This window comes from Falco cherrug, chromosome 10 (assembly GCF_023634085.1).
Source record: "Falco cherrug isolate bFalChe1 chromosome 10, bFalChe1.pri, whole genome shotgun sequence".
Lineage (NCBI taxonomy): Eukaryota > Metazoa > Chordata > Aves > Falconiformes > Falconidae > Falco > Falco cherrug.
In genome coordinates this window covers 17663879-17689098 of record NC_073706.1, presented here as the reverse complement: position 1 = coordinate 17689098, position 25220 = coordinate 17663879, and the positions used below count along the sequence as shown (strand labels likewise).

General features: G+C 39.5%; 1 protein-coding gene across 5 annotated transcripts in view; it reads right to left on the bottom strand.

Moving 5' to 3' along the window:
• Positions 1-25220, bottom strand: part of PTDSS2 (phosphatidylserine synthase 2) — a 44548-nt gene that overhangs the window by 10370 nt on the left and 8958 nt on the right. For 3 of the 5 annotated variants that reach the window (XM_055722271.1, XM_055722269.1, XM_027813725.2), the window contains exons 2-9: positions 23860-23961; positions 17587-17669; positions 10267-10334; positions 7163-7297; positions 6069-6119; positions 3389-3502; positions 1777-1895; positions 927-1041 (exon numbers count right to left, since the gene is read on the bottom strand). In XM_055722271.1, coding sequence (XP_055578246.1) covers positions 927-1041; positions 1777-1895; positions 3389-3502; positions 6069-6119; positions 7163-7297; positions 10267-10334; positions 17587-17669; positions 23860-23961 — 787 coding nt within the window. Of the gene's footprint in view, positions 1-926; positions 1042-1776; positions 1896-3388; positions 3503-6068; positions 6120-7162; positions 7298-10266; positions 10335-17586; positions 17670-23859; positions 23962-25220 lie in introns of those variants that run through there. The other 2 variants (XM_055722270.1, XM_055722272.1) reach the window with 2 other exon arrangements.

Below are 25220 nucleotides of genomic sequence, written 5' to 3'. Positions count from 1 at the left end.
TCTCTAGAATCACTAGGAGTGTCACAAGGGTTTTTTTTTTGTTAAACTTCACAGTTGCTGAAGTTAGAGTTGCTCAGAATGGACCCAAGTGACACCACAGAGAGCACAAAGGCCAAAGCTGCCTAGCTGACACAAGGCAGGAGTGGGGAAAAAGCACTTTAACTGCCAAGCTTATCCTCCATATCAGCACCACGTGCGCGATACCTGTGACTGTGAAACGGAAGTTAGGAATTCACGATGATGCATTCCCATAATACAAATTCAGCCACTCGGATGGCTAGATGAAGGAGGCAGACTCTCAATTCATTGTAACTCTGGAGAAGCAAACTTTCTCTTGTCTGAACTGGGAGCTAGTTTACCTGAACTGGTCAGGCCAGATACTGTTAACACTCACATGCTATGTGTTCAGTGAAATATAAAGAGAAAAAAACCAAACATTAGGATAACTGAATTACTTAAGTCTGTATAAAAATACTACCCCTGGCAAAACTGTGTGCTTCAGGAGCCATGCTGCTCAGAGCTAACCCACAAAAGCCCAGGGCTTTGGTTACAGTCCTCTCCAGCTGCAATGTGATTATGTGTTTGCCTGAGACCAAGAGACACAAGCTACTTCCATCCAAAGCCAACATTTTTGGTAGCAGATGTTACTTGCTGAATTATGCGTACATCATAGTTTATATTGCTCACATTGCCTATCGACATTGTTCAGCAAGCAAGAACAAATATTTATGCAATGAATCTGTAAACCAGAGATACGGAAAATATGGAAACAGACACCTTTTCTGCAGCATTCTGAACTGATCTCTTCCAGCCTCAACAAAAAAAAAATCACCATGTCAGCGTTTCAGCCTAAATTATCATTTGTGCAGTTGCTTGAGTGTTACAAAACATTACATCAAACAATAAAGACAGAGAAGTTTCCTTACTACAAAGATTATGCCACAAACTGCTAGCCATCTGCGTAAGCTGGATGCTGGCTTCCACTCAAATTTGACCCAGCTATACGGAGTGAACTGGAAGACAATTCTCTTCATTTTACCTCTGAAAAAACAGCAGAACACATTTGCAATTTTGAGAAACAGCACATAAAACACATCTACCAACATTTCCTTTTGAGACACCAATTCACATATGCAAAATGCCTCCAGTTACTCCATCAAAATTACTACTTAATGAGATGAACATCCCCAGTTAAAAGAGCCTCCAATGTTATTTGGACTATCATTTTCTATTTTAATGTACCACACTCATTGCAGTAAGCAGTTTCTCAGTTCTGCTTTGCTCAGCAAAGACACACTACAGAAAAGGCTAGTTTGCTACTGGTAAAAGACTACAAGGGATTTATTAAATTTTACATTTCGGTCTTTCAATTACTGTGAAGTTCCGATTACTAGGGAATGCAGTATTTGCACAGGGACCAAATAGAGCCTTGCTGTGAAGGAAAGAGTATAATCCCAACTTGGATCCCTGCATCTAATATAACAATTTCATTAAAGCAGCTCATTCCACAAGGTGCCCTCATTCCTAGATATCAGGCAATGCTCACAACAGACAGGTATATTTTCAACAATTTCATTTGCAAGTTAAATAATACTCATGAACAAGTTTGCATACATTAATAAGTTACTAGATACTTGAGTCATCTAAACACACATGAATTCTTTAATTCATATTAACCCTAACAGAACAACCCTTCATCAACCAAGATCTTTACCATGGGCCCAGACTTTGCACTGTGCCCTACTTATCGTGAATTTACTTTCTACACCAACTTACTTGTATGTAGGAATGTTCCAAAGTCCTTGCCATTTGTATGTTTTTAAAGAAAGCCAAGACAGAGTCTTCATCCCACAGTAAATTCCTAATCCGTTACATAAGATCACATCCATTATCCACTGAAAGGAGAAAAACAGTGATGCTGGAGAAGAAACACTAAAGCTCATAAAAGGAATATATAAAATACAGGTGCACATACGTGCAGACACACTCTCAGTCACAAGGCTTGAACATCCCCACAGAAAAGCGCTGCATGAACTGTCAGGAGAAAGAATCTCAGCTGCCCAAGCCTACTCAAATACAGCAAGAGCCTTCTACAGATGATGGCTGTAGATTCTCTTTTGCTGTATTCATTCTGCTACAGAACAGACCTCTTCCTACTTGCGATCAGCTCAACTCCACCCTGGGAGAACTTTATAAACACACCAAAAAAAACCAACCAAACATGTCCCTACAGACCAGATTTTGCGATGCCCAGTAACTTAAAATACTCTTCAAGCTTCAGGCTGCCACCTTAAGAAATTACTTATCTCCAGGCTCAAGACGTGAAATTAAACAAGTGATTTTCCCCCATGCTCTGTCTTATTGCCAAGTGTTAATTCTGGAGATGGAGCTCTTGAGCTGAAAAAACCTGGCTGTCCTCCACATTCAAAGCGGCGGAGCACCGTGCTAATTTCATAAGAATTTTTTTGAAGGCAAAATAGCTTTGCTTGATGTCTTTATACATAACACACTTCTATAAATACAACCATGTAGCAAATCACTACAAGCTTGGGAAAGAGCTTGCACTGTAAGAATAAAACCAAGCTGAAATAACTTAAGAACCATAGCTGTGTGCCTGGAACACAGACAATTTTGATTGCTCTGGTAAGCAATTTATATTTCATAGGAAAATAAAAAAATAAAAAAAAAAGTGTGTCACTTGAAGCTACAGAACCTGTTTTTTCCACAGCAAAACTAGATCACAGTAGTCCCTGTAGCTTGAATAAATACACACAAGCAGTATTTTAGGACAAGAATGGTTACAAATTATCATGTGCAAAGAGGATACAGCTTTTCAGTAAGGCCAAATGTTTACCTTTTAAAACCTTTTTATAAAACAAACAAATTCTAAACACAGCAATATTTACTGTTTTCAGAAAACAGTGAAGAGAGGTTTGAACAAAAGGAAGAGCTGGACACAAAGTGCGCTGAGTCCGGTTGGTTTTGTTTGGGTTTTTTTGGTTTTGTTTTTCAACAGGCAAAACAAGTAATCTGAAACTTCATACAAAAATTTTTACCTTTCTCTTTATTTCAGGTTTTAGGGTTTGTACCATCACCGAATATTTTACAGTGTTCAGGTAAAGCTTTAGATTCTTTCTCTGGTGTGAAACGAACCAAAATAAATATTTAACCATGTGCAATAATTTGAAAACCCACAAAATTATACCAAGAGTGACAAATATATTACAAACTCAACATGGAGAAGCACCAATGCTCCTGAGCCGCAGCAGTCACATGTACATCTTCAGCCACATGCACATGATATCTAGTTCTTACTACTTCCAACACCCTCCCTTTAAAATATATACTTCCATTTAGACAAATATATCACTATCTATGCAGTACATACGTGATCCCACCAACATTCACTGAAGTTTGGAAGCTGGTGTTCCAGACTGTACTCCAGAAACTCAAACATTACACTGATGATCATACACATCCACCAGTCTCGAATCATCAATGTCTATAGAAAGGGAAGAAAAAAAGTCTGTCACATACCCACAACAGCTGCACAACATCCTAAAACCCGTTACAGAAATAAATACTTGCACACCAGACTGAGTAGAACCAGACTTCATTTACACTAAAGTCCTTGAGCAATCTAAATAACGGAGATCTCCATAAATACTGTAGAAACACTGCTCAGATTTACAGCTTTGCAACAGCGTTTGAAAAATTATTATGTTCTTTTCCCAATTTAAAAAATTCTGGACTCCAAACACAGACGACATATGGTGTGCTTTGTTTACCAGTTATTTCTACAGCTGAATATCTAGTCTCCAGTACCCAGAAAAGGATCGGGATACTCCTGACAATCTTATTCTTATGATGTGACAGACTAGCAAAGCCAAACACTCACAGGCCTCTAAACTTATTAAGTATGCAGCAACAGACAAGACGAACACTGAAGAGTCGAGATGATGACATTAATACCATTACATGAAATAATAAAGGCAGGTAAGATGGGATTCAGTAGGAAGTTAAATGAATGGAATTACTGGGTGCTCACCACCACAGGCAGCATCGATCTAATGCTGCTCAAAAAAGGCTTTTCAGAGCCTGCTTAATACAAACTTTTTCAAGTTACCTGCACTAAAGCTCAGCCCTGACTGCTGGGACACCTGGGTGTACTTTATACCAGCTAGCAGCCTGTCAGGGCAAGCAATGAAGGGCAGCACCTTCTTCCTCATTCAACATTGAGCTGCAGTCCTGGAGCATAGGTATCATCTCAGCCTACTATCAAAACAAGGGAATTGAGATTTGTGGTAATGCTTTATTTCATATTTGTAAGTGGGTAAGAGCACAGAGAGCCTGCCCATCTGGTCTGCTGCATCCTCAGCAGGGTGCCTGATGGAATGTGACAACCTTAAATGAGGTAGTAATAATTCTGCAAGAGTTGATGTAGCTTGGCATTGACTGCCTCAACCAGAAGATGGAAAAATCTAAGATATGCATTATCACACCTTAGTCTGACAACACGTGACAACATGTGAGCTAAATGACTCCAAAGCAAATGGGAAGGCTCACAGTAATTTCTGATGAATGAGGCACATTCATTCTCAATATTGCCATTCTGGTGCTTTGAGATATAGCTTAAGAGTCTGTTACTCAAACCAGACCAGGAAAAAAAGAAAAAAAAAAAAAAAAAAAAAAAAAGGAAAAACCAAAACCACATGCTCATCTCTGTTTATGAAGACAACACACTCAACTTCCAGCTTTTCACAGAAAAATATCTTAACAAGTAAGAAATATAGCAGCCAGTTTCACTCCAGCTTAGCAGCACAGAGGCCAATACCCTGTGGAGTGTGCTGGGCTCTTCAAATCATACTGCAGGCTGACAAGATGACATAACATCTCAAGCATTTCTGCAGGAACAGTCTCTTCAATAAAAATCAGGCTTCTTTCAGATGAAGATGGATAATAGCTTGATTGAGTAGAATGGGAGAGAATTCAATATGCCACTCTAGTCCCTCAGGAATGTGTTACTACTCCCCTTATGTCTTGTTATTAGGCTCTCACTATTTCGGCATTTTTTTTCCTCAGTGTGACATTATTTACAAAAATAAATATACATTTGATATTTAAGTTTCCTATGCATTTTTCTTAGATGAAGAAATTACAAGTTTCTTTAAATTTACTGTTTGGCATACCAATAGAGCAAGCCATCCACAAGTTGATCTCAAGTCAAGGTCTCCCCATGCCTAGCATACTCATCTTTTGGTTACAGGGGGGGAAAAAACCAGACCAAAAAAACCCGCTTATAAGAATACATTTGCACTTCTGAAATCAAAAACCAAAACAACAGTTGTAGGTTATTTTTAAAACAGACTGAGTTTTTTCAGTTTATTATTTATGGTGGTCTCATAGGTTAAAAAAGCCAACAAGGTCTGCAGGGCAAAATAAAGTTAGACAGTAAGTCTGATCAGGTTAAAAAAGCACTAATATTTAGACTAAAGTAATTAGCAAAATATTCATTGAATGTGCTCTGCCAGAGACAAGCGCAGCTGGAATTTCCTCCACAGTTGGCTGGTATTGCCTAAAAAGTAACAAGAATTAAACCACTACCCATTTAAAGATTTAAAATCCTGATGTCACTGGAAAAAGCCTTCCTTAGAACAGTAGCAGTATATCATCATGCATCTATGTTTGGGTAACAGTAGACTTTCACCGCCTTATCTGAATGTTGTCTTACCCATACTTACATTCAAAGGTCATTCAAGCATTTATCTTGCTACAGGAGTAAACATTTTTACTTTTATTGATCTGACCTCAGAATGAATTATGGTAGAAGAAGGAACTTGTCAATGTAAGGTTACTTTGCAAAGAAATGAGGAGACCTAACATGGTCAGGAGAAAAACAAGAAGGAAAAAAAAAAAGGCCTTTCATGTATTACAAACATTTAGTCGAATTCACAGATGACTGCCTAATATAATTTATCAGAAAGACTGGCATCACTAAAACAGAAGCAGTCAAGCTTTAAAAGTAGAATAGTACTGTAACAGAAGTGTAACAGAAGACCTATTCTTACTTTCAGGTACCAGCCAAAAAAGTGAGCAGGAACAAATCCATCCAGTTTGTCCTGTAAACCAAAAAGAGAACATGGGTCACTTTGCACACAAACAATAACCCATTTTTAAGGCTTATTTTTATTCCAAGAAAAACACAGCAATAAACTTAAGTTGTTTCACATATAAATACCAGATGCATTTTATGAGTTTCTTTGTTCTCAAGCACAGTCAGCAAACAAGCTATTTTCAAAGCAAAGTCAACAATTTTAAGGGCAGAAACTGGAAGCAGGATCATACTGATAAAGAGGAGACTACTTTTTAAGTGCGAAATGTCACGTTCCTTGCCTTCCAAGGGGACTGAAGCAGACCACATTGAAGGCAGAGCAAGAACACGTACTTCCTCATCAGACCACCGTCTTGTATCTAGCAGAACTTCTTAAATCTTATCAGTTCTACCAGCATAAATGCCTGGGCAAAGAGTGCCTTTCTTCCTCCTAGTTTTGGTACAAGCCTAGGAAAGGACAGCTATGATTGCTCTCTGTTAATTCCAGGTCCTGATGCACTGAAGGCTTACATGGCCGACCCAAAGGATTCAGTGCTCCTCACTACACAAGCACTAACAGCTCCATGCGATCAGGGAGTTGTAAATAATCATAATTCCTTTGCCCTTGAATTTCAAGCCTTCTGTTTGCCAGCAAGAAACAATAATGTGATGGTTTCTGGCATTCAGAAAAGTGCAATTTATGGGTTGCTTGGCAACATCCAACTTTTGAACTTTGTACCTCAAGGTGACTGTGAGTAGAAGATTCTTTAAGCACACAAATAAATCCAAACTCTTAGGGGAAAAGGCTTACATCAATGATCTGAGAAACAAGGGCTGTTAAACAGTTTACCCTCTCTCCTGGGCAATGTAGTTGGGATACACAGAGACACATGTCCATCTAATCCACAGGAAAGGTCAAGAGAAGAGAAAGAAGCTGAAGAGTCAGTCATGATCTGGTTTCTGACTCAACACGCAGAAAGACTCATGACTGCACTTTGAGGAGTTCAATTAAGCAATCTTTTACCAAAAAATAGGCAGGCTCATTAGCAAGTAACTTTACTCGTGTCTTACCCAGACATTGTGAAATGGATCAGTTTCATTGCCAGGATCATAAATAAGGCAGTTGCCACCGTAGTCTCTTTCTGGCAAAGGAACACCTAAATGTGGATCAATGTACTTCATAAACTGTCTGCCATCTTGTACAGTCTGCAAAAGGAACACAGAACCCATGTTTCCCTTTTATTATGTATTAATTCACAGAAAAGTACAAAGATACAAAGAGCAACATTGTATCTTCAAATGAGTGGAGGTTTTTTCCCCAAGAATTGTTCTGCAACAAATTTTAATACATCCAGACCTCAAAGCATCACACAGCATATAACTCTGACTATCTGAGCCTCCAATGCTAAATATTAAGGAAAAAAGACAACTACAGAATGAACTTAAGATTTCTTAAAGATGAAAAATTAAGAGCTCCTTAATACCTTTCCTAAGCCACTCCTTTACACTCCCTCCCTCCCAAAAGCTTAGCACTCAAACTGGCACAAAACTCATCCTTCCCACTGACCCTTTTGCCCTTCTTCTCCCCTTGATCTTGGCAAGGGTAAAGAAAAAGCAGCCAGTAACTCAGGACAAGCTCATTTAAGGGCTGTATCTTCTGCGTTAGTAAACTTCCGGCTTCCTAGAATGGGAAAGATCCAGGAGCACTTCAAACATGCAGCTTGAACAAATGCAGCACATGCAAACATCAGCAGATTGAGCACACCGATTAGGTGCACTGTTAGCAGGATTAGTCGTGCATGCGTGCTCAGCTCACTCCAGCTACAGAAAGTCGAGAACTGTACTGCATTTCACAGCAGAAAAAATTTAGTGCAGCTCATTGAATTAAGCAGTCATTTCAAATGAGGTCCCACCAGCAGCACGGGTAACAAACTTGAAGCAAGCAACAAGGAAGAAATGATCAAAATATTAGTTCTAAACAGTGACCAAAACTTGAACTAACTTACTAGTAACTCATTTCAGACACACATTTGCTGGGTAAGTATTTCCCAATGAAACTGCTCACTGTTGTGGTCAATGTTTTACAACACAAGCAATGTGACATCTATGACAGACTAGCAGACAGTAAAAACAGGTTAAGGCCAAAAGTGGTTAACAGCAATAATAATAATAAAATTATAGAATTAAACCACTGAAGTCACATTAACTGTAAGACAAGTTTCAACTGTGAGCGAGCTTGCATTTGCTTTTAAGAAAGTTTAGTCACTTACAGACTCAGCATAATTTTAACCTTATTTAAACCTGTGCAAAGTAACTATGTATTTTTAGTAAAGAGCTCAGCAACAGCTAGTGAGTGTCCTTAACCACTACATGGCTGGTAACACAACAAACTGCCAGAGGAAAGCAAAGCAATTTCAGGCTTTTCCATTAGAATTCAGAACTACAACACTACTATCAAATAAAAATCAAACGTATCATTCAGTCTGACTGCAGCTAGTCAGGAGTATCATTTACAGGGATGCCTAGAAAAAAAACACAGGGTGACATGAAATGGTAACAACATAAGAATAAACTGGAACTGAGTAAGTATTCCTCAGTGGTGAGGAATAACAACAAAAAAGGCAAGACAGACCTGTTCATGCCTGTGAAAGGGTCAGAACTCCACTCCCTCCAAGTAGGACAGGCAGCCTGAAAGAAACCCTAATGAGACATTAGGGCCCTGCGTAAGGGTTTACACTGAACCCCTAAGTTATGTCAATGGGACAGAAACTCACATTGTTGTTCACTGATCTACTGTGGACATGTTCCAGCTGCCTGCTGAAACAACAAGCAGGGCAAAAGAAAAAAGAAAATGGAAAAGAAAAGGACAGATTTGTGTTCTTAAGAGAGCTTGGCACTGACATCTGGGGAGGCTCCAGGAAAGCCAAGCAGAACAAGAAATGCTGGAGCCAAAGGAAATCTTTGATTAGCTGGAAAGGGTTTGATCAGTATTAAAAACTTGTTTGTAAAGCAAATGCCCTACTCCAACAGAAGACAATGACAGATCCTGACATCTCTGAATTCCAGCCCCACTTCCTCAAGCTCACTTGGCCTCTGGAGGCAAAACCTTTTTTTTTCCTTTTTTTCTTTTTTTCCCCTCCAAACATGCCTGTCATCCTTCTTTAATCTGAAATGATTTTTTAAAGCTACCTGATGAGTATGTGATGGTACTTGCGCAACTGTTTCACAATACAGAGCACCAAACATTTATACTAAGACATCAGCATGAAAATAAACAGCTGAGGACTAATTGGAATCTAAACCTGCAAAGTAGCTAGCTGTTTGACAGGGCAGTTACCTCTCGTGGTTTAGTACCTCACATTCACTTTTGGTTCCAAATCATGCTGTTACCCAAGGAGATTACTGCAATAATTGGACTGCCTGAGGAAAGGATGAGTGTCCTTCAAAATCTTGAGCTCTTTCTTGGCACTCAAACTAGATTTGCAGTGGTATAAGTATACATACAGGAACGCAATGGCATTGTTAATAGCATCATGTTTACTGCTTTTGCTTATCTCAAAGTATTTTACTTCAATTGCTGCATTTCTGAGAAGTCATAGAATTGTGAAAGCCCAGGGAAAATTCTCAGTTTACTAAAGGACAAGAATATGGTAAAAAGTAATGTGCTCTATTTGAAAGTACGAATAGCATGTCTTTCTAGAAAAAAAATCATCCTGCCACTACACAAAGTTGTGAACGAATTTTTGTTTATTGCAAAAAAAACCCTACACACAAACCCAAACATTCAAAGCACCTACGATTCAAAGTTAAAAGTATTTCAAAAGATTAAACAAGATGTAAAAGAGACTAAACTTGTAAAGTACAAACTCCTGATCATTTGATCTAAACAAGAACTCTTGACTTCTTATCAACTCATTTAAGAACACTTCACTGCAGTGTCTAACCTAGGCTGAGACCAACTGGAAGTTATATTATATCATATATAATATACATATAATATAATACAATATATTATAATTTTCCCTCAACTAGAAATCTCATGAAATAGCACAATGATTCAATTTCAAAAATGAAGAGCATCTCCTGTAGTCAGCAAAAATCCTGAAGAACATCAACAAAGGATTTTATATCCACATTAAACTGGCATTTAGTAACTAGAGGTCCAAGTTACTTACCTGAAAGAGTATAAAGATGAGGAAAAGCTCATACACAACGCTGACACACAGCCAAAACCTCCAGTAAGCTACAGAAACAAAGGGGACGTTAGCAAGCTTCCAAGCAAAATAGCAATGAATTATTCATTTACTGTAATATAACTAAACATTTCAGGAAGATATTATCCCACCAAGGAACTGCGAAGCCCAGCATTCAAGTAAAATGTTCACCATCTTTCCCAAAGAATAAAACCAGAACAGCTCTTAACTACTGGACAGGCTGCCATGTAAATTTGCCAGAATTGCTTAGGCAATGACCTGGATGTGGAAGAATGGGCCAGGATCTCTAAGAACACTTCAACCCAATGAAGTCAGTATTTAAGAATTAGAAGGAATGATAAATGCTACTTGCAATGCCTTCTAGCAGTCCTTAGAAGAGAACTATATCCTTCCTGAACCCATCTGATTTCTTTCTCCACAATCTTGGGTAGCCTGAACTGTCCAAGTTTGGTTCTCCCAGCTCTACCACAGCTAACGGGATTTGCCAACTTCTGCCTACATACTGCTAAAACAGACAAGACTAAGACTGGCAGGAGGAACTGTCTTAACTGTTATAAGCCCATCTTTTTCCCCTGAAGACAAGGTTTCTTCCTCAAGAGGCAGAAAGCATTTCAAAATACCAAAGATGTTTTCACTTTTACTAGGAATTAAAAAAAAACAAACAGTGTACCAAAGGTTTCGCAGCTACCAGATGCAAGACCTATGAGATTATCTGAAACTCTTTATAATAACAGAAATATCACGTAAACCTCAGCTGCTTCATTCAGAGTCTGCAGTTGTTTTTCACCTCCCAAGATGTGCAATTACAGGTCTTCTCACACTGAAGCAACACCTGAATCTAAAGGGTACACAAATTAGAAGTATTTGTACGCTTCCAGCTCCATCATCATCACCTCAGTTCTTCTGAAAGACTCAGTCCTGGGGTAATAGGCTCTCTGACTGTCCTGGACACAAGCTCTGTGGTCCATGGCCTGGATTTATGCCCCTGATTCATCCTACTCCACCCAGAGACCGGTTTGGGCTCTGTTCCGTAAAATGATTTCTGGGCTCTGAAATCTCATCCAGCGTTTTTGTTAACTCCTGTACAAGAGGAAGCAGGTTAATGCAGAGCCAGTATGCGTACAGAGTGTTCCAGCATTTTTTCCTAACCCCATCCAAAAATTTACACAAGATAATTCAGCAAAACTGAATTCATTCCAGGTGGATATTTAAATCTCTCAGTAACGTCATATCCTAATCACTGTGGAATGATTTTAATACTTTCCTTCAGGTGTTTCCTGTTTACACTTAGAAAACAGAGCTCTCCTCCCATGGTTACATCTAGGCAGCAGTTAGAATTGGATCAGGCAAAAAGGAATCAGAAGTTTGTATGGCTGAGTGGAGGCAGCAAGCCATCCCACCACCGTGAACACATTTGCCATGAAGTGAAAACACCACGAACCTTCAGGCCCCATTTGGGCATTTATCTCTACTAACCCCAAGGCAACTTGTTAATGACTAAAAGCAGGACCATGACATAAATAATGCAAGAACTAAACATAAATACCAGGCTTGCAAACATACTTGTTTATCAGCTCAGAACCTGAAATCAACTAGCCATGGTGCTGCAGAGCACCCAAGAGACTTGTTTGCCCCTGAAACAAAAAATAAATGTTGTCTTTGACCAGTTCAGCCTCAAATAGCAAAAAAAATCCCAAACACCCAAAAAACCCCAAACAAACAAAAAAATCCACATTTTTAAAACAAGTCTGACAGCCTGCTTCTGACACCATCATTAAAATAGACTGAAATGTGAGGAGGTGTGACCCTTTTTCTGCAAAACTGTTAAATTAATATAATCAAAATGGCCTACTTTACAATTCCAGGAAAAGAGAGAAAAGGAAAAAAAAGAAAAAGGGAAAGTGTGGCCTGGATAACAAAAGTTCAGAGCTCTATAACAGCTTTCACTGGAAACTTGGAACTTTGAAGATTTTTACCTAAAGTCTACAAACATAATTGTCGTTTCTTAATTATGCAACAAAATGAACTGTCTTCTTAGGAGTCAGTCATTTAAAAAAACCCCTCAAATGTCTAAAAACCATAATGAGGTGTTTTTTTCCCCTTGGTCTCCTTGAGGGAAGGAAAAGCAGTGTTCAGTCTATGTTCTCCTTGGTGAGGCAATAAACAGTGCCTCCTGCACAGCAGTCCTTACACAAAAGTTGTAAAGACAGCTACCTGAGACTTCCATCCTTCCTTCAGATTTGATTAACTTTCAAATCCACTGGCAAACTTCATTTGGAAGGACTGACTCAGAGTGTGCATGCACCCACTTGTCTTTCTAGAATGCAGCTTCAGAAGAACAAACAAGCAGAAAAACCCTCGACTGGTGAAAGGATTATTTGGCAGAGGAACCTCTCCCCAAACTGGCACCACTGTGCTGCTGAAAAATACTTCAGCCTTTTGAATTCAGCAGTGACTTTTTTGGGTTTTAAAGTGATTAAAAAATTTGGTTTGTGTTTAATAAGGTGTTTTCTATCCTTTCCTACAATGACTACCTATCTTGAAGAGCAAGCACTACGTTCAAGCCAGAAGTAAGAATTAACCTTTCATTAACACCCTTCTCCCACAAGATCTGGGTATTGTTTCCTTCAAACATGACCTTCTGACTACCAGCCTTAAAAATGCTGGATTTTTTCTGACCTATAAAGCTTTGTATGACAGATTTTACACTACTCGCAGGCATAAATGTGGCAGACTAGTTCTGAAACTGATGTATATACAGTTCAGAAAGTAGCAAAATCGAAATCCTTACCTAAGCTTTTCTTCTCCTGTATACATAGGGTTCTGGCAACAGATCACCTGCAGCTGCTGAATATGCTCAGCAATAATTCATAATAAAAAAATATATTGTTGTAATTCAGTGTGCTTTCTCCCTAGCTGATATAAGTACTCAAGAGGTTTTGAAGACTACTTTGTATCTGTACATGCACATCAGAAACAAGACATTTTTCAAAGCTGTACATTTTATTCCCTCTCTTCCTGGACTGGCCTCGGCTTTAGCTATGAAGTTATTTTTAACGTACCTCTCTATTTGTTTTCCTTAAATGCACTTGCCACCATGATCCTCCCTCAAATTAGGACTATCTTCCTGATTAAGTAAGCATCAATTTACATACCTGATAGTTTAGTGATTACTGTGCTCAAACACTAACTGTTGCAGTTGTAGGGAGACTTGCAAACACAACCCCGGAGAGTGCTGCCTGCCTGAGCACACAACCAGCAACTTACCCCTATTTATCAACTGAGGTCAGTTTGACCTATGCCACCTGAAAGACTAAATGAGCAAAGTAAAAATAAAATAAAATATCTAATTTATTTGCCCAAGCAAGTCACTTATCTCAGAGCTGCTAAGTGGGTGGAAGCTATGAAGAGCTAATCAGACGTTGCACAAGAGGTGAGCAAGGAGAACTATCTGGTCCGAGCAGCCACGTGAGCCTGGGCCAGAATATGCTGCTCCAATTACTGCTCCGGAGTACGAGGTTTGCCATAGCAAGCTCAGGTTCAAAAGCACGATGTGTGAGCTGCAATGACCGGGAGGTGGAATAACAGAGAGTAAGAACGCAGGCAAGCCCTTCAGACCAGTCCTAGCTCTGCGCAGGTGATTTTATATTTCTAAATGTAATGCCTGAACATATTATACACTAACGTTAAGACAGAAAAATACAAGTTAAAAGCTCAGCTTGTCCAACCCCCTAGTCATTTATTGCACTCGGTCAGTGAAAAAGCAACCAATTAGTATCACTATCCCAACAGTCCAGTATGTTTACGCAAAACCAGTGGCGAGTATCGAGATTCCTCAGTCGTTAAAAGGGTTGTCAGAAAGCAGCAAATCACATACTATTCCCTAGACAAAGTTTAATGAAAGGATTTCTGCTTTGCGGAATGACAAGGCACCCAGCTGCTCCAGCCAGTGTCATCAGCAGCCTGCTCTGACTGTGCCTTCCGCCCAGGGACAGGTCCCGAAGAGATCCAGTTCTTGCCTACCCATTCCTAGCCTCCAGCCCTCTAGTCTATGGTTAAGTAAGTCACAGTTTACTCTCCAAACAGCTTGTGCTGTCATGCATGATGTATTAAGTCAAAATAACTGTTGGCAAAGATTCAGAATATTAAAAGCTGTTTCTTAGGGCATTAATAACTGTGATGGAAAATTTCTTTAAAATTACAATGTGGGCATATTATCTTGGCAAAGACAATAAAGCATCATGGAACTTTTACAACACCAGGCAACCTGCAAGTTCAAGGCCCCATAAAAGGAGCTGATAGTAAGAATGAAGAGTATCTTTTATTTGTAAATACTACAAAGTCAGCATATACTGACACTGACTTTATCCATGATTAATCTCACCCTGAAATGCATTATACTTGCCAAATTTGGGTGTTCACCCACCCATAAATGGACCCTCAAGCAGAGCTTAAGATTTGTCCCCTGTAAAATATTGTTCCTTGGGGTTAAGGCAGTGTTCCTCCTTTGCCAGAAGGTTTGGATGGAACCAGATGGAGGCCTTGAAGCCAATGCTTTACAGGAAGGAAATGGAAAATGGGACAAAAAGCAGGGTAAGTCTGTAAAGAAGTCTTGCCTAAATAGCCATACATACTTATTTTCATGATAGTCCTATATTTCTGAATTATAGTAAGGCAACTGGTATAGGTCCATGTACCAAATTATTACCTAAACTAGAGAAAACGGGGGGGAGGGAGAAGGTGTGAAATCAGTAGATCAGAAATAATTTTGGTGAAGTTGGATAAGCCATTGGCTAAAGCTGACATTGCCAGTAATACTGAAAGGAAGGCCAAAAGAATCATAAAAATCACCAGTCTGGATGGGTACCACTTACATGGTAGCTAAGACCAGTTTCATTAATGGCCTTTGTGAAAAGCAGGCTGATAACATAAAGCACAATCAACAGCAGAAGGGAAGGCAGGGACAGCAGAGAGAAAATCAGATGGTTTAAAAAGACTGGAGTAGTAGAAGAGCTCATAATACAGTTTCACACTTAGGAATCAGTAAGTTTTCATGTTAGCTGATCAACTGAAACTGAAAGATTTGATATTAATTGCCAGTCACTCAGCCGCCACTGTAATACAGCCAGGAAAAAACCACATGTAATATGAAGAGAGCCATCAAGGTACTGCCAGAGAGAGACTGGGAAGCATTAACACTATCAGAATAAACAACAGCATTTTCACACCTGCAACATCCTACACAGTTCTGAACTGCCGTTTTAAAGAAGGAAGCTCAAAATAAAACACACGATGAGGACTATCAAAATGTTATGGGGAAAGTGGACTTATGGAGCAGGGAAACTAAAAGCAAAACTTGTTCCTTCAGCAAGACCAATGGTGAACTGGCATACGTGAGCCTTGTACCAATAAATCAGCTGGAGTGAGAAGAGCTATTGAAACAGAACAACTATATTAGGCACAAAACCCAGTCAAAAATATAAAACGTCCCTGAGCTGGTCATAATTGGGTACACACATACTGAATAAGAGAGCTCCAAAAGTCACCTGAGAGAAGGGGGACATGAAGCCTAGCTACCTTTAAGACGCAGCTTGAGAAGTTCATGTAACAGATCTGATGTGGCTGTACAGACTGTGTCACAGACTGTGACCTGACTGACCCAAAGGCTTCTTTCTGCCCTATAAATGGAAGCAGTGCACACCAGTGGCCTGTGCTGCCAGTTCCTTTGAGATGAGATCTTTCTGCTGGAACAGCACCACAAAGCTGAGGTCAGAGACTCAATTGCCTGATGGGAGCTTCCTAATACACCTCTCTGTAACTGGAGAGCCGATGTGGAATCTCACGGGGCTGCAAGGCCATGCCTCCCGCTGCCTGCAAGAGCCTTCCCACAGGAGATGTGTGCCATTCTCCTTTAAACAGACACGCAGGTGTCTTGCTGTGACTGTGGAAGTATCCACTGCCCTAGAGAACTGCTGTAGCTCCTGAAAACCACTCTCCAGAAGATCATCCCATAAAACAAGCTAGAAGAAAGGTGAATTTAAGACAAAAGATGAAAAGAATACACTCAGTATCTGAAGTGACTGAACACATGGGTGCTTCCTCGATCACCCTATCCATGGATGATTTGATTCTGCTGAGATACTCTGCTTCAGTCCAGTAACTGCTGTTTCCAAGACAAGAGCATACAGAAGTGGAAGACATTGGCTCGGTCTATGCTAGAAGTCTGCTGTAGGAAATCTTTGACCTTTGGACTTTCCCCATCCAACTTGTACTACTTTGTTCTAGGGAATAAAATGGACTTCCATGCCAGACAAAACCACTGGATGTTCTAAAAATGAAAGCATCCAAGTATCAGTGGTGTCCTTAAAAAGGATAATTTGTCTTATAGGAGGAACCAGGACTATCACAGAAAAGAAAGACTAAAAACTGCTATTTACTAAGACCTCAAAAATGAAAACTTCTGGATAAAACCTTATGCTGGCAGAGCTGTGCTGTGAGCATTGCTCTAGAACAAGGTCTGCTTTCATAGAGGTTTTTAACGCGTCTGCTGCTTCTCATATAGAACACTATTCCTAAACTGGAAGGTTAAATTTTTGGCATAAGAAATACCTATAGTTGTATTTGATTGTGGAAGATCCTAATGGTTTCAGAAATATTATACAAGCCTGTATAGATTCTGTAAAGAATTAACTTTCTTAACGATTCACATCTAAAAACAGGCAAAAGATCAAAGATACCTAAGTGTTTTCATACTTCACCTGATACAACACTACATGGAAGAGGTTTTGTGTTGTGTTTTCAAATACTTTCAAGACTTACAGTCTTACTAGAAATCTTTAAAATCATAATTAAGGGCTTCCAATCTACCAGTTATTGTGGATAACAGACATACACCAAAGTGAGCGCAGTGCTCCATCAACCAGATACATGGTCAGAAGTTCAGTCCCATTACAGAAAGAGGAAAATAAAAAAACCCAGATAAACAAGGGAAGTTAAGGTTTTAAGAATCTGGCAGTTCATACAGTGCTTTTTACTAACAGGAAGATTAAAAAAACCCCAAATCCTGTACTACATGCAGACTGAAAGCACAGAAGAAGGACTATGCTGTTTAGAGGCTAGGTGGAAGCTGAGAGGCTACATGGTAAGCGTGCAGTGTTAATGAACCTGTAGAGATGGCAAGTCCTAATTTAGATAATGATACAAGCAACACAAATATTTATGTTCACCATAAACCATGCAATTTATCCAAAATATTTGAGTGACTTAAGCAATGTGTATTACCTGGATGAGGTCTTGAAAATGGTCCATCTTTGGCTTGTGTAACTCCAAAACATAAGAAAACCAAAATACTGGCAACAATACCTCTGAAAGTGAAAAACAGAAGGAACTGTTTATATTGCTTCATCTTCCTAATGAAACTGTAAATTATATTCTTTGACATATACAATGTCTGGTATTTCTTAACTACTAAACATGTACATTGTAAATAGATACCTTTTAGATATTATGTTTCAGGGAAATGGGCAGGAATCCCTGTACTTTTAAGTATGGTTTCATGACAGACCATCTCAAACCCCAAAGTTTACCCATCCATCCTTCCTCTACACTAACTGTATGCTTCCATTCCTTCCATTTTGAGGTCATTTACTAGTATCTGGCCAGCCAGGCAAGGAGCCTGATCTGGCTGGGAGCTCATCCAGCAAAAACAAAAGGAGCAGTTCCTTGATCCACATTGATAAGCCTTAGCCTGCAGATGATCATGACACACACAGCGAGCCAAACACTTCCCTACATCTTTGGGAAGTTTTTATGCCCACTTTGTCAGAAAGACATTTAAAATTTAGCAGTGAAAAAACTCTCAAGCTTCCCATTGCTACAGTAAAACTTCAATGAAATTTAAAAATTAACTGTTGAACGTGTCACCACTCCAAAACAGTTTGCCAACCAAAGACAAGAAGCTTGTAAGACCAGGCCAGCACTGCTGCTGTTTCAAATAAGATAGAGCCTAACAGAACATACCAGAGACATTAAAGAAAAAAACCACAACATTTATCAGACCATGAGTCCAGGTATACCAAAGACTCACAACCTCATCGCAATACCCTAAGCCCTGACCTACAGAGTTTTCTCCCAACCTCAGGAATGAGGACTGCCACAGTCCTGCCGGCTGCCACCTTCCAGGAGGCAGCACTTCTGCACATGACCAGAATGAAATGGTACAAGGGCTGATCTGGCTGAAAACTGACCTAGGAAAAAAACAGCTCGTATTCAGTTGGCTTAGCTCACCACTCTCGCAAGGACAGAACACAGCAGCACCCATTTAAGGCTAAACCGTCAGCTTAAGCCAAGGTAGAACTGAACCCTTAAGGGCAGCCAGAAGAGATCCTTACTGACCAAACTAAGCAAGCAACATTCAAGATCCAGGATTTGAAACCCGCTATTTAAATGCAGTATGTTTTTCAATAAAGTTTTTTTTTGCAAGAAAAATGAGAAAATGCAAACAGTCATATCTGAATGCCCGACCCACACTGTCAGGAGCACTGCTCCTTCAGCATGTGGAACAGACCCGAAGAGACTGAGACGCCTTTAGGTAGGTGAGGTCTGGCATTTAATTTCAAAGTACCTACTATCAACTTAAAATTCTCTTGAGATTTTAAGTAATTGAGATTTTAAACAGCTCACGTGCACAAAACAGCATTGCTTTTTCAGGGGTTGCCTCTTGTTTTTCATGAAGACAAGGCCTGATGGTCAACACCAGGGCATGTTCCTTTAGCCGTAATGGATGAAACTGTTTTGCTTTACAGCAATTCCCAAATGCTCTTTTTCCCACATCTGAACTCCCAACAGATCTTCAATGCTTTCTGGTATTACTGGCTCAGAGGCTGGCTGAAGAGATAGATAATTGAGAAATACCTCACTACACTGCACAGTAAGTGCAGGCCATGTTTGCAGTAAATGATGCAACCCTTGACTGTAAATAAAATGGCTCTGTTTGCAGAAGCCAGGGAAAACACCCAATGATTTTGCTTTTATTGAGAAAATGTTAAGTACCAGAAGCAACAGTAGAATACTCATACTTTAAACATTTCAAAAACTTCTTTCAAAACAGAAATCAAAAGTATTTATGAAAACTATTCTGCCACATTCATCTTTGAGTATAAAAACTGCTTCCTGAAAATAAAAATGGGTTTTACTTAACAGATGTAGTCTGCATTCTGTGTCATGTAACAATGCACAATTCTTTGTTCACAACAACTATGCTCAGCCACAAACCAGGATGTCCAAGAGCATTGTTTTAGGCCTTGTGAGGGTAGTTTTTCCGAAGCTGGAGACAACCTGAATCTAAATCACCACAGGAATTTAAGAGTTATGCTCGTTTTTCTAAAATCCACACTCAGCCAAACAGCAGATGCAGCAGCTGTGCTGAAATAAGCCAGACTTTCATATTATTTTACTTCAAGCTCACCATAGGAAGTTTTGAAGAAAATCACAAGTCTGCATAATAACCATACCAGCTCCATCATCTTTTTTTTTTTTTTTTTTTTACCAGTGGTAACTAAATTCCTCCCCGTAACATCCTTACACTAGCCTCCTTATGAAGCTTTCAAAGCCTAACCAGCAGCTTGGCCTGCTGGCTTACCATGGCTTGAGGTAGGAACTTTCCTAGGATTTGAGAGGGGGGTTCTTCAAACTACCACTGCAGGCAGCCTGGATGGACGTGACTAATGGATTTTCTTGAGCTAATGTATCGCCCTGAGCTAATGTATTTTCTTGAGCAGCAGATTTGGAAGACCCTAATTAGTAAAGTGTGCCTACAAAAATAATTTTAGCACTTAACCAAATAAGAAAGGGAGAACATGGCAATAGTTTCATTAGTACAAACAAGCTATTCTTTATTTAAGAGTCGATTCAGAGACACAAGACAATGAAGCTTGTCTATGAGTATCTGTATATCATCTTTTGTTCCAGGCTTTCAACGAGACAGCTCCCACTCCCTGTCCCTTCCCCGGCTGTAGCTACGGTAGCATGACTGGTACAATTCCTTTGGCGGTATCACAAGCTGAAGAATGGCTAGACTGGCAGATAGAGGTCTAGCCTCCTTGTTACCTGGTCTTGAGTGTGGGTGCTCAGCAACAGGAGTTGGAGATCATCAACTTGCAAATACATATACACACAAATTGTTACCATGGCTGAGCAGTGATCAGTTATTGCCAAAAACTAGTGTAGAAAGGCATGTTAGAAGAGAGACTGTTTCATGGCTTGAAATTCAATGTACAACCCTAATGCATATAGGTTTTTTTTTAAACCTGAATGTGATTTTTATATGGAGAAAATTATTAACTTTTTTTCCCCAAGAACCCTTGCTCAGCATTCAAAGCATTTGGGAGATGTGGATTTCTTCCACCACCACTGTATGCAAAGGAGGTTGCTGCATATTTATTTAGCTACCCTCAAAGCTGGAGCTCAGTCCTGTCAGCTCCTCCTGGGTGCTTAAGGGAAGAGAAGCTGACAGTTGTCAGATGGGATGGACTATTTCAAAGCTGCTTTGAATGCTGTAGGAACTGTGTGAATAAGACGACTCATTGATCAGACAGGCTTTGCAGCACATCTCTCTGGCTAACAAAGTAAATTTTCAACTGTCTTTACAACAGAGACGATCTGATCACATATATCACATGACCATATCAAAATCTGTGTGTATGATCCTCATGAACTTTGACTAGATCTACGTATACAACATTTCTATAAATCTTACCTTAAAAAAAAAATAATTCCTCCCTTAACTGCCCTAACATGTTGCAGGAAGACTGCACTCAAATGTCAGCGTATAAACAAATGCAAATATAAATCTCAGCTACAGATACCACACCCCATGATCTCATAGGTTCACGCTCTAGTTTGTTTTCTGTCATTCATTTCTCCTGATGACTTACTGCATAATCCAGCCACTCGCCCTGCCCTCAGCTGTTTCTCTGAGTGACTGGATGAAGATGGGAGCCTCAGATGACTTCTTACTGCTTTAAGCTAGCCCAGGAAACACAGCAACAGCAGCTAGCATAGCACAGCAGCTGGCAGAACTTTGCTTCAACTTAATGTTCTGCTCTAAGCACCTAATGCAGTTCACAGGCACTCTGGCACCTCTCAGCAAGGGCTTGAAAACAAAGGAGGTTTAAATGTTTGCAAGCATGTATTTAGCTAATTCACCTAAGCACTAAAACACTGCTCCACTGTCATTGTGCAGTAGTTGGAAATAAAAAAGCATGACAGCTAGAGACACTGCTCATTGCTAATAAAACTACTTCTGTTCATTAAGCAGGCAAGCGTTCCCATGAAGTATTTGCACACAGTGACAGCCTCATGCAAGCCAAAATTTTAGATCAAAACACACAACAGTTCTACGTTAAGACTGAAAAAGATCTCAGGGTAGGATAAGGTATTTTAAGGTACAGAAGCAAAAATTTTAAAATAATCTGTGAAAATGTGGGATACAGATATACTTATGCATGTGGTGACCATCTTACTCCTGCTCTGAAATGCCTCTTTTTGTTCAAATAGACACTTAAAGATCCACATAAAATCAGTCAGGAGTAACAATATATAAGCAAATGACGAGCACACAGATACTAAAGAATGTAAGAAAATGGTTGGGACATGAATTGAGCTGGAATCCTTCACATTTAATAGTGCTAAACTTGGCATAGCACTTACCTCAAAGACCTTAGAAAAGAGACTTAACTGAGACCAGATTGGAGTTCACTGAAAATTGACTCAGCTACGGAGCGGGCTGAACAACACACACTTCCATCCGTTCTGTAAATCAGGGCCAAGGCAACAAAAGTAAAGCTTAGGAAAGGCCCACAGGACTCACACGTTATGTCTGCACTGATCATTAGCTTGGAAAAAAGTAACAAATTTGGCCAAGTTAACTACTATCTCAGAATTCGGCATGTAGCTTGCACGACTATGGCAATAGCATAAGGGTGCAGCATGAGTGGAAACAGAGATGTATCCTTCAAAACCTCTATCAAAATCCAGTATTTGAGAAGACTGTATACAATTCTCAGGATGCTGCTTTTCAAGTATTTTTGCATCTAGACATTGCAGGTAGCATTCCACAACCAGAGATGCAGACATGATTAAATATTTGCTGCTCATTGCCTAGTATGATGCTGTTAAATTGATTTTAACAACTGAGCACATTATTCCCTGCACTGAATATGCAGAAAGCAACTTCTGTTTCATGAAAGAAAGGTTAATCTTCTGGTTAATCTTCTCTGGTTTTCTTTTTATTAAAGCAGTAAAGGCCCTAATCTCAATAATAAGATATTCCACTGAGTCACCTTAGATCTGTATTACTCCTTAAGGACGTGTCATCACTTCTCTTTCAGCATTTCCCCTTCTCTATTTTGAACTGCCATTCCAGAGGACATCATGCCTCCATCCATTCCCTAGACTCACTCATTGTAACTGGGAATAAAATGGCATTTGTTCACACCAAAGCCTTACAGAAATTTTCCCAGCTCCAGACAGGGCACTGAGTTCCAACTTGTTCCATTTCACCCACACATATAAAAATACAAACCCTCAGCTGAGCACACCTGTGAGCATGAATTACATTAGCTACAGCTATTGTGTAACTGGCAGAATAACATCCAAGATTATCTCAGGAAATACCCCAATTCCTGCATCTCCATGACAATGAATACTACATCCTGAGTCACTTTACAAATGTAAAAAAAAAAAGGAAGAAACCCTTCAATAGCAAGGCGGGGGGTGGGGGTGGGGGGTGGGGGGTGGGTGGGGGGGGGTGGGCGGAAGAGCATTACCTTTAAGAAACCAGACTAGTAGAAAATGTAATTTTTTTCATGCTTATAGCAAGGATACTTTCCAGTCTGTAAAGCACACCCTACATTTTTAAAATATACTTAAGATTTTTAAAGACCTTCCCCCTTTCTGTTCCCTACTGCATTTGTTTAAAAAGAGAAGAAATTCAACTACAATTAATCAGTTTAAACTATGGTAGAAACATACCATACATGTAAGACTCATCTCATTCTTATTATCCAAGTGTTTCCCTTTGGGATACAAGTTCTCCTGTTAATTTTCAAACAAATAATGATCTGCATTGGTATCTTAAACACAATTTTACAAAACACACTTAAATCAGAAAAATTTAGTCACAGCTCACATAATTTAGAAAGTTAGGTTATTTTAAGAAAAAAAGAGGCAGAACCACTGCCAAACACAGCCAGTACTTTGAGGCTTTAGAAAGAGTTCATATTTTGTTTTAAATCAAACACCCAGAGCAGCCACCAGGTATGACAGTGAGTGACACTAAACTGATTAGAAATTAAATTCAATGACCAGCATCAAAGGAGCTTATCGACTTATGCTCAGTTTTGTCACTTTCTAAGGGTTTGGGCATTTAAACAAGTTAATGCAAAGGTCATTTCAGGTAGCTTACCCACAAGGGAAAATCATGTATGGCAATTTGTTCACACTGCTACCCTTTTCTAACATACAGCTCACAGAAACACTTTTTCAAATATTTACCTCTTGGTATTGTAGGCTGTATCTTGTGGTGTTTCTTCAAGCAAGGTTACGTAGCCCAGCGCACATGTGAGGATGAACAAGACTGTTAAGGTATGAGCTCTCCTAAAATTTAGAAGAAAACTGACATCAGAAAGCAGAAAAACTTGTACCTTCACCTGTCAATGAAGCCTCAGCAAGTCCAATACATAGACAGCACTCAGTAAAGAAGTTTTATGGATTGCACAGCACAGAAAAAAACGTACAACGGCACTAAATTTATTTAGCAGTCCATGTATTAATATTTGACAGAAGCCTACCACCAGAATGGATCTTGCTCATTTTCTCCCCAGTGCTTTGAGTTAAGAAAGATTTGGACAAACACATTTTTGCCAAGTAAACAACAGCAACTTGAAAAAAAAATTAGCACCAACTGTGCCTAACACTTAGATGTAAAAACCTCCAGATTTCTCTCCTGGTTTGTCAGGTACATACCTGACTGTGCTGCTGCACAGCTGTTTCAAAGCCTATTAATAAAAACAGCAGCAAACTGAACAGACTCTTAAAGACTAAACAGAAGGGAATTCACTCTAGGCATGGGAATTCCACACTACAAGAAAAAACAGCCATTAAAAAAAGAAAAAAATAATCTCTGAATGAGAACAGTTGCAATTGCAAGAGTCGCATCGCTGCCCCCAGATGCCTTATTTCCCCGTAATTCTTACAGTTTCATTTCATCTTGGGTCTGAAGAGCAGGTGCAGACTGACAGCTAGAGGTGTGTGCCTGCAGAACTATATTTTGCCACCTCTACACAAGGTGTTTCTGCTGGAACAACCATGTCTGCAAAGCTCCACAGTAAAGCTTGGTGGTTGTTCTTCTACTGGTGTAATATAGTGGTACAGGCAGAACATTGCTCTGTGCATGGAGTCACAAGTTCTCACTTCCCCATCCACGAGTCCATTTGCTTACACTGATTTTGGTGAGGCACTTAACATGTGAAAGAAAAAAGAGCTAAGCACACACAGCCAGACATAAAAAAAAGAGACCTTACTGCAGCTAGTTGACATGCATACACGTACACCTACTGATTATGACATACATAATATTCTTACATTGCACTGTCTGCATTTTTTAATCTAAAGTTGAAATTTCCTAATGAGAAGCCGTTTATTGTTTTCAGAGGAAAACTTATCTGACCTCTGCTCTCAAGTATGGGAAGTCTGGCCATTTAAGATCAAACCATAAAGACATGGGTTCTGTTTCAGAGGGGTACACAACATCTCTTTTAATACAAATGATTAAAATAACACAGGTTAAAGCATCAAGCTTAAAGAACAGAAAAACTGTGAATGAAAATTACTGTATGTCACAAATATTTGTACAT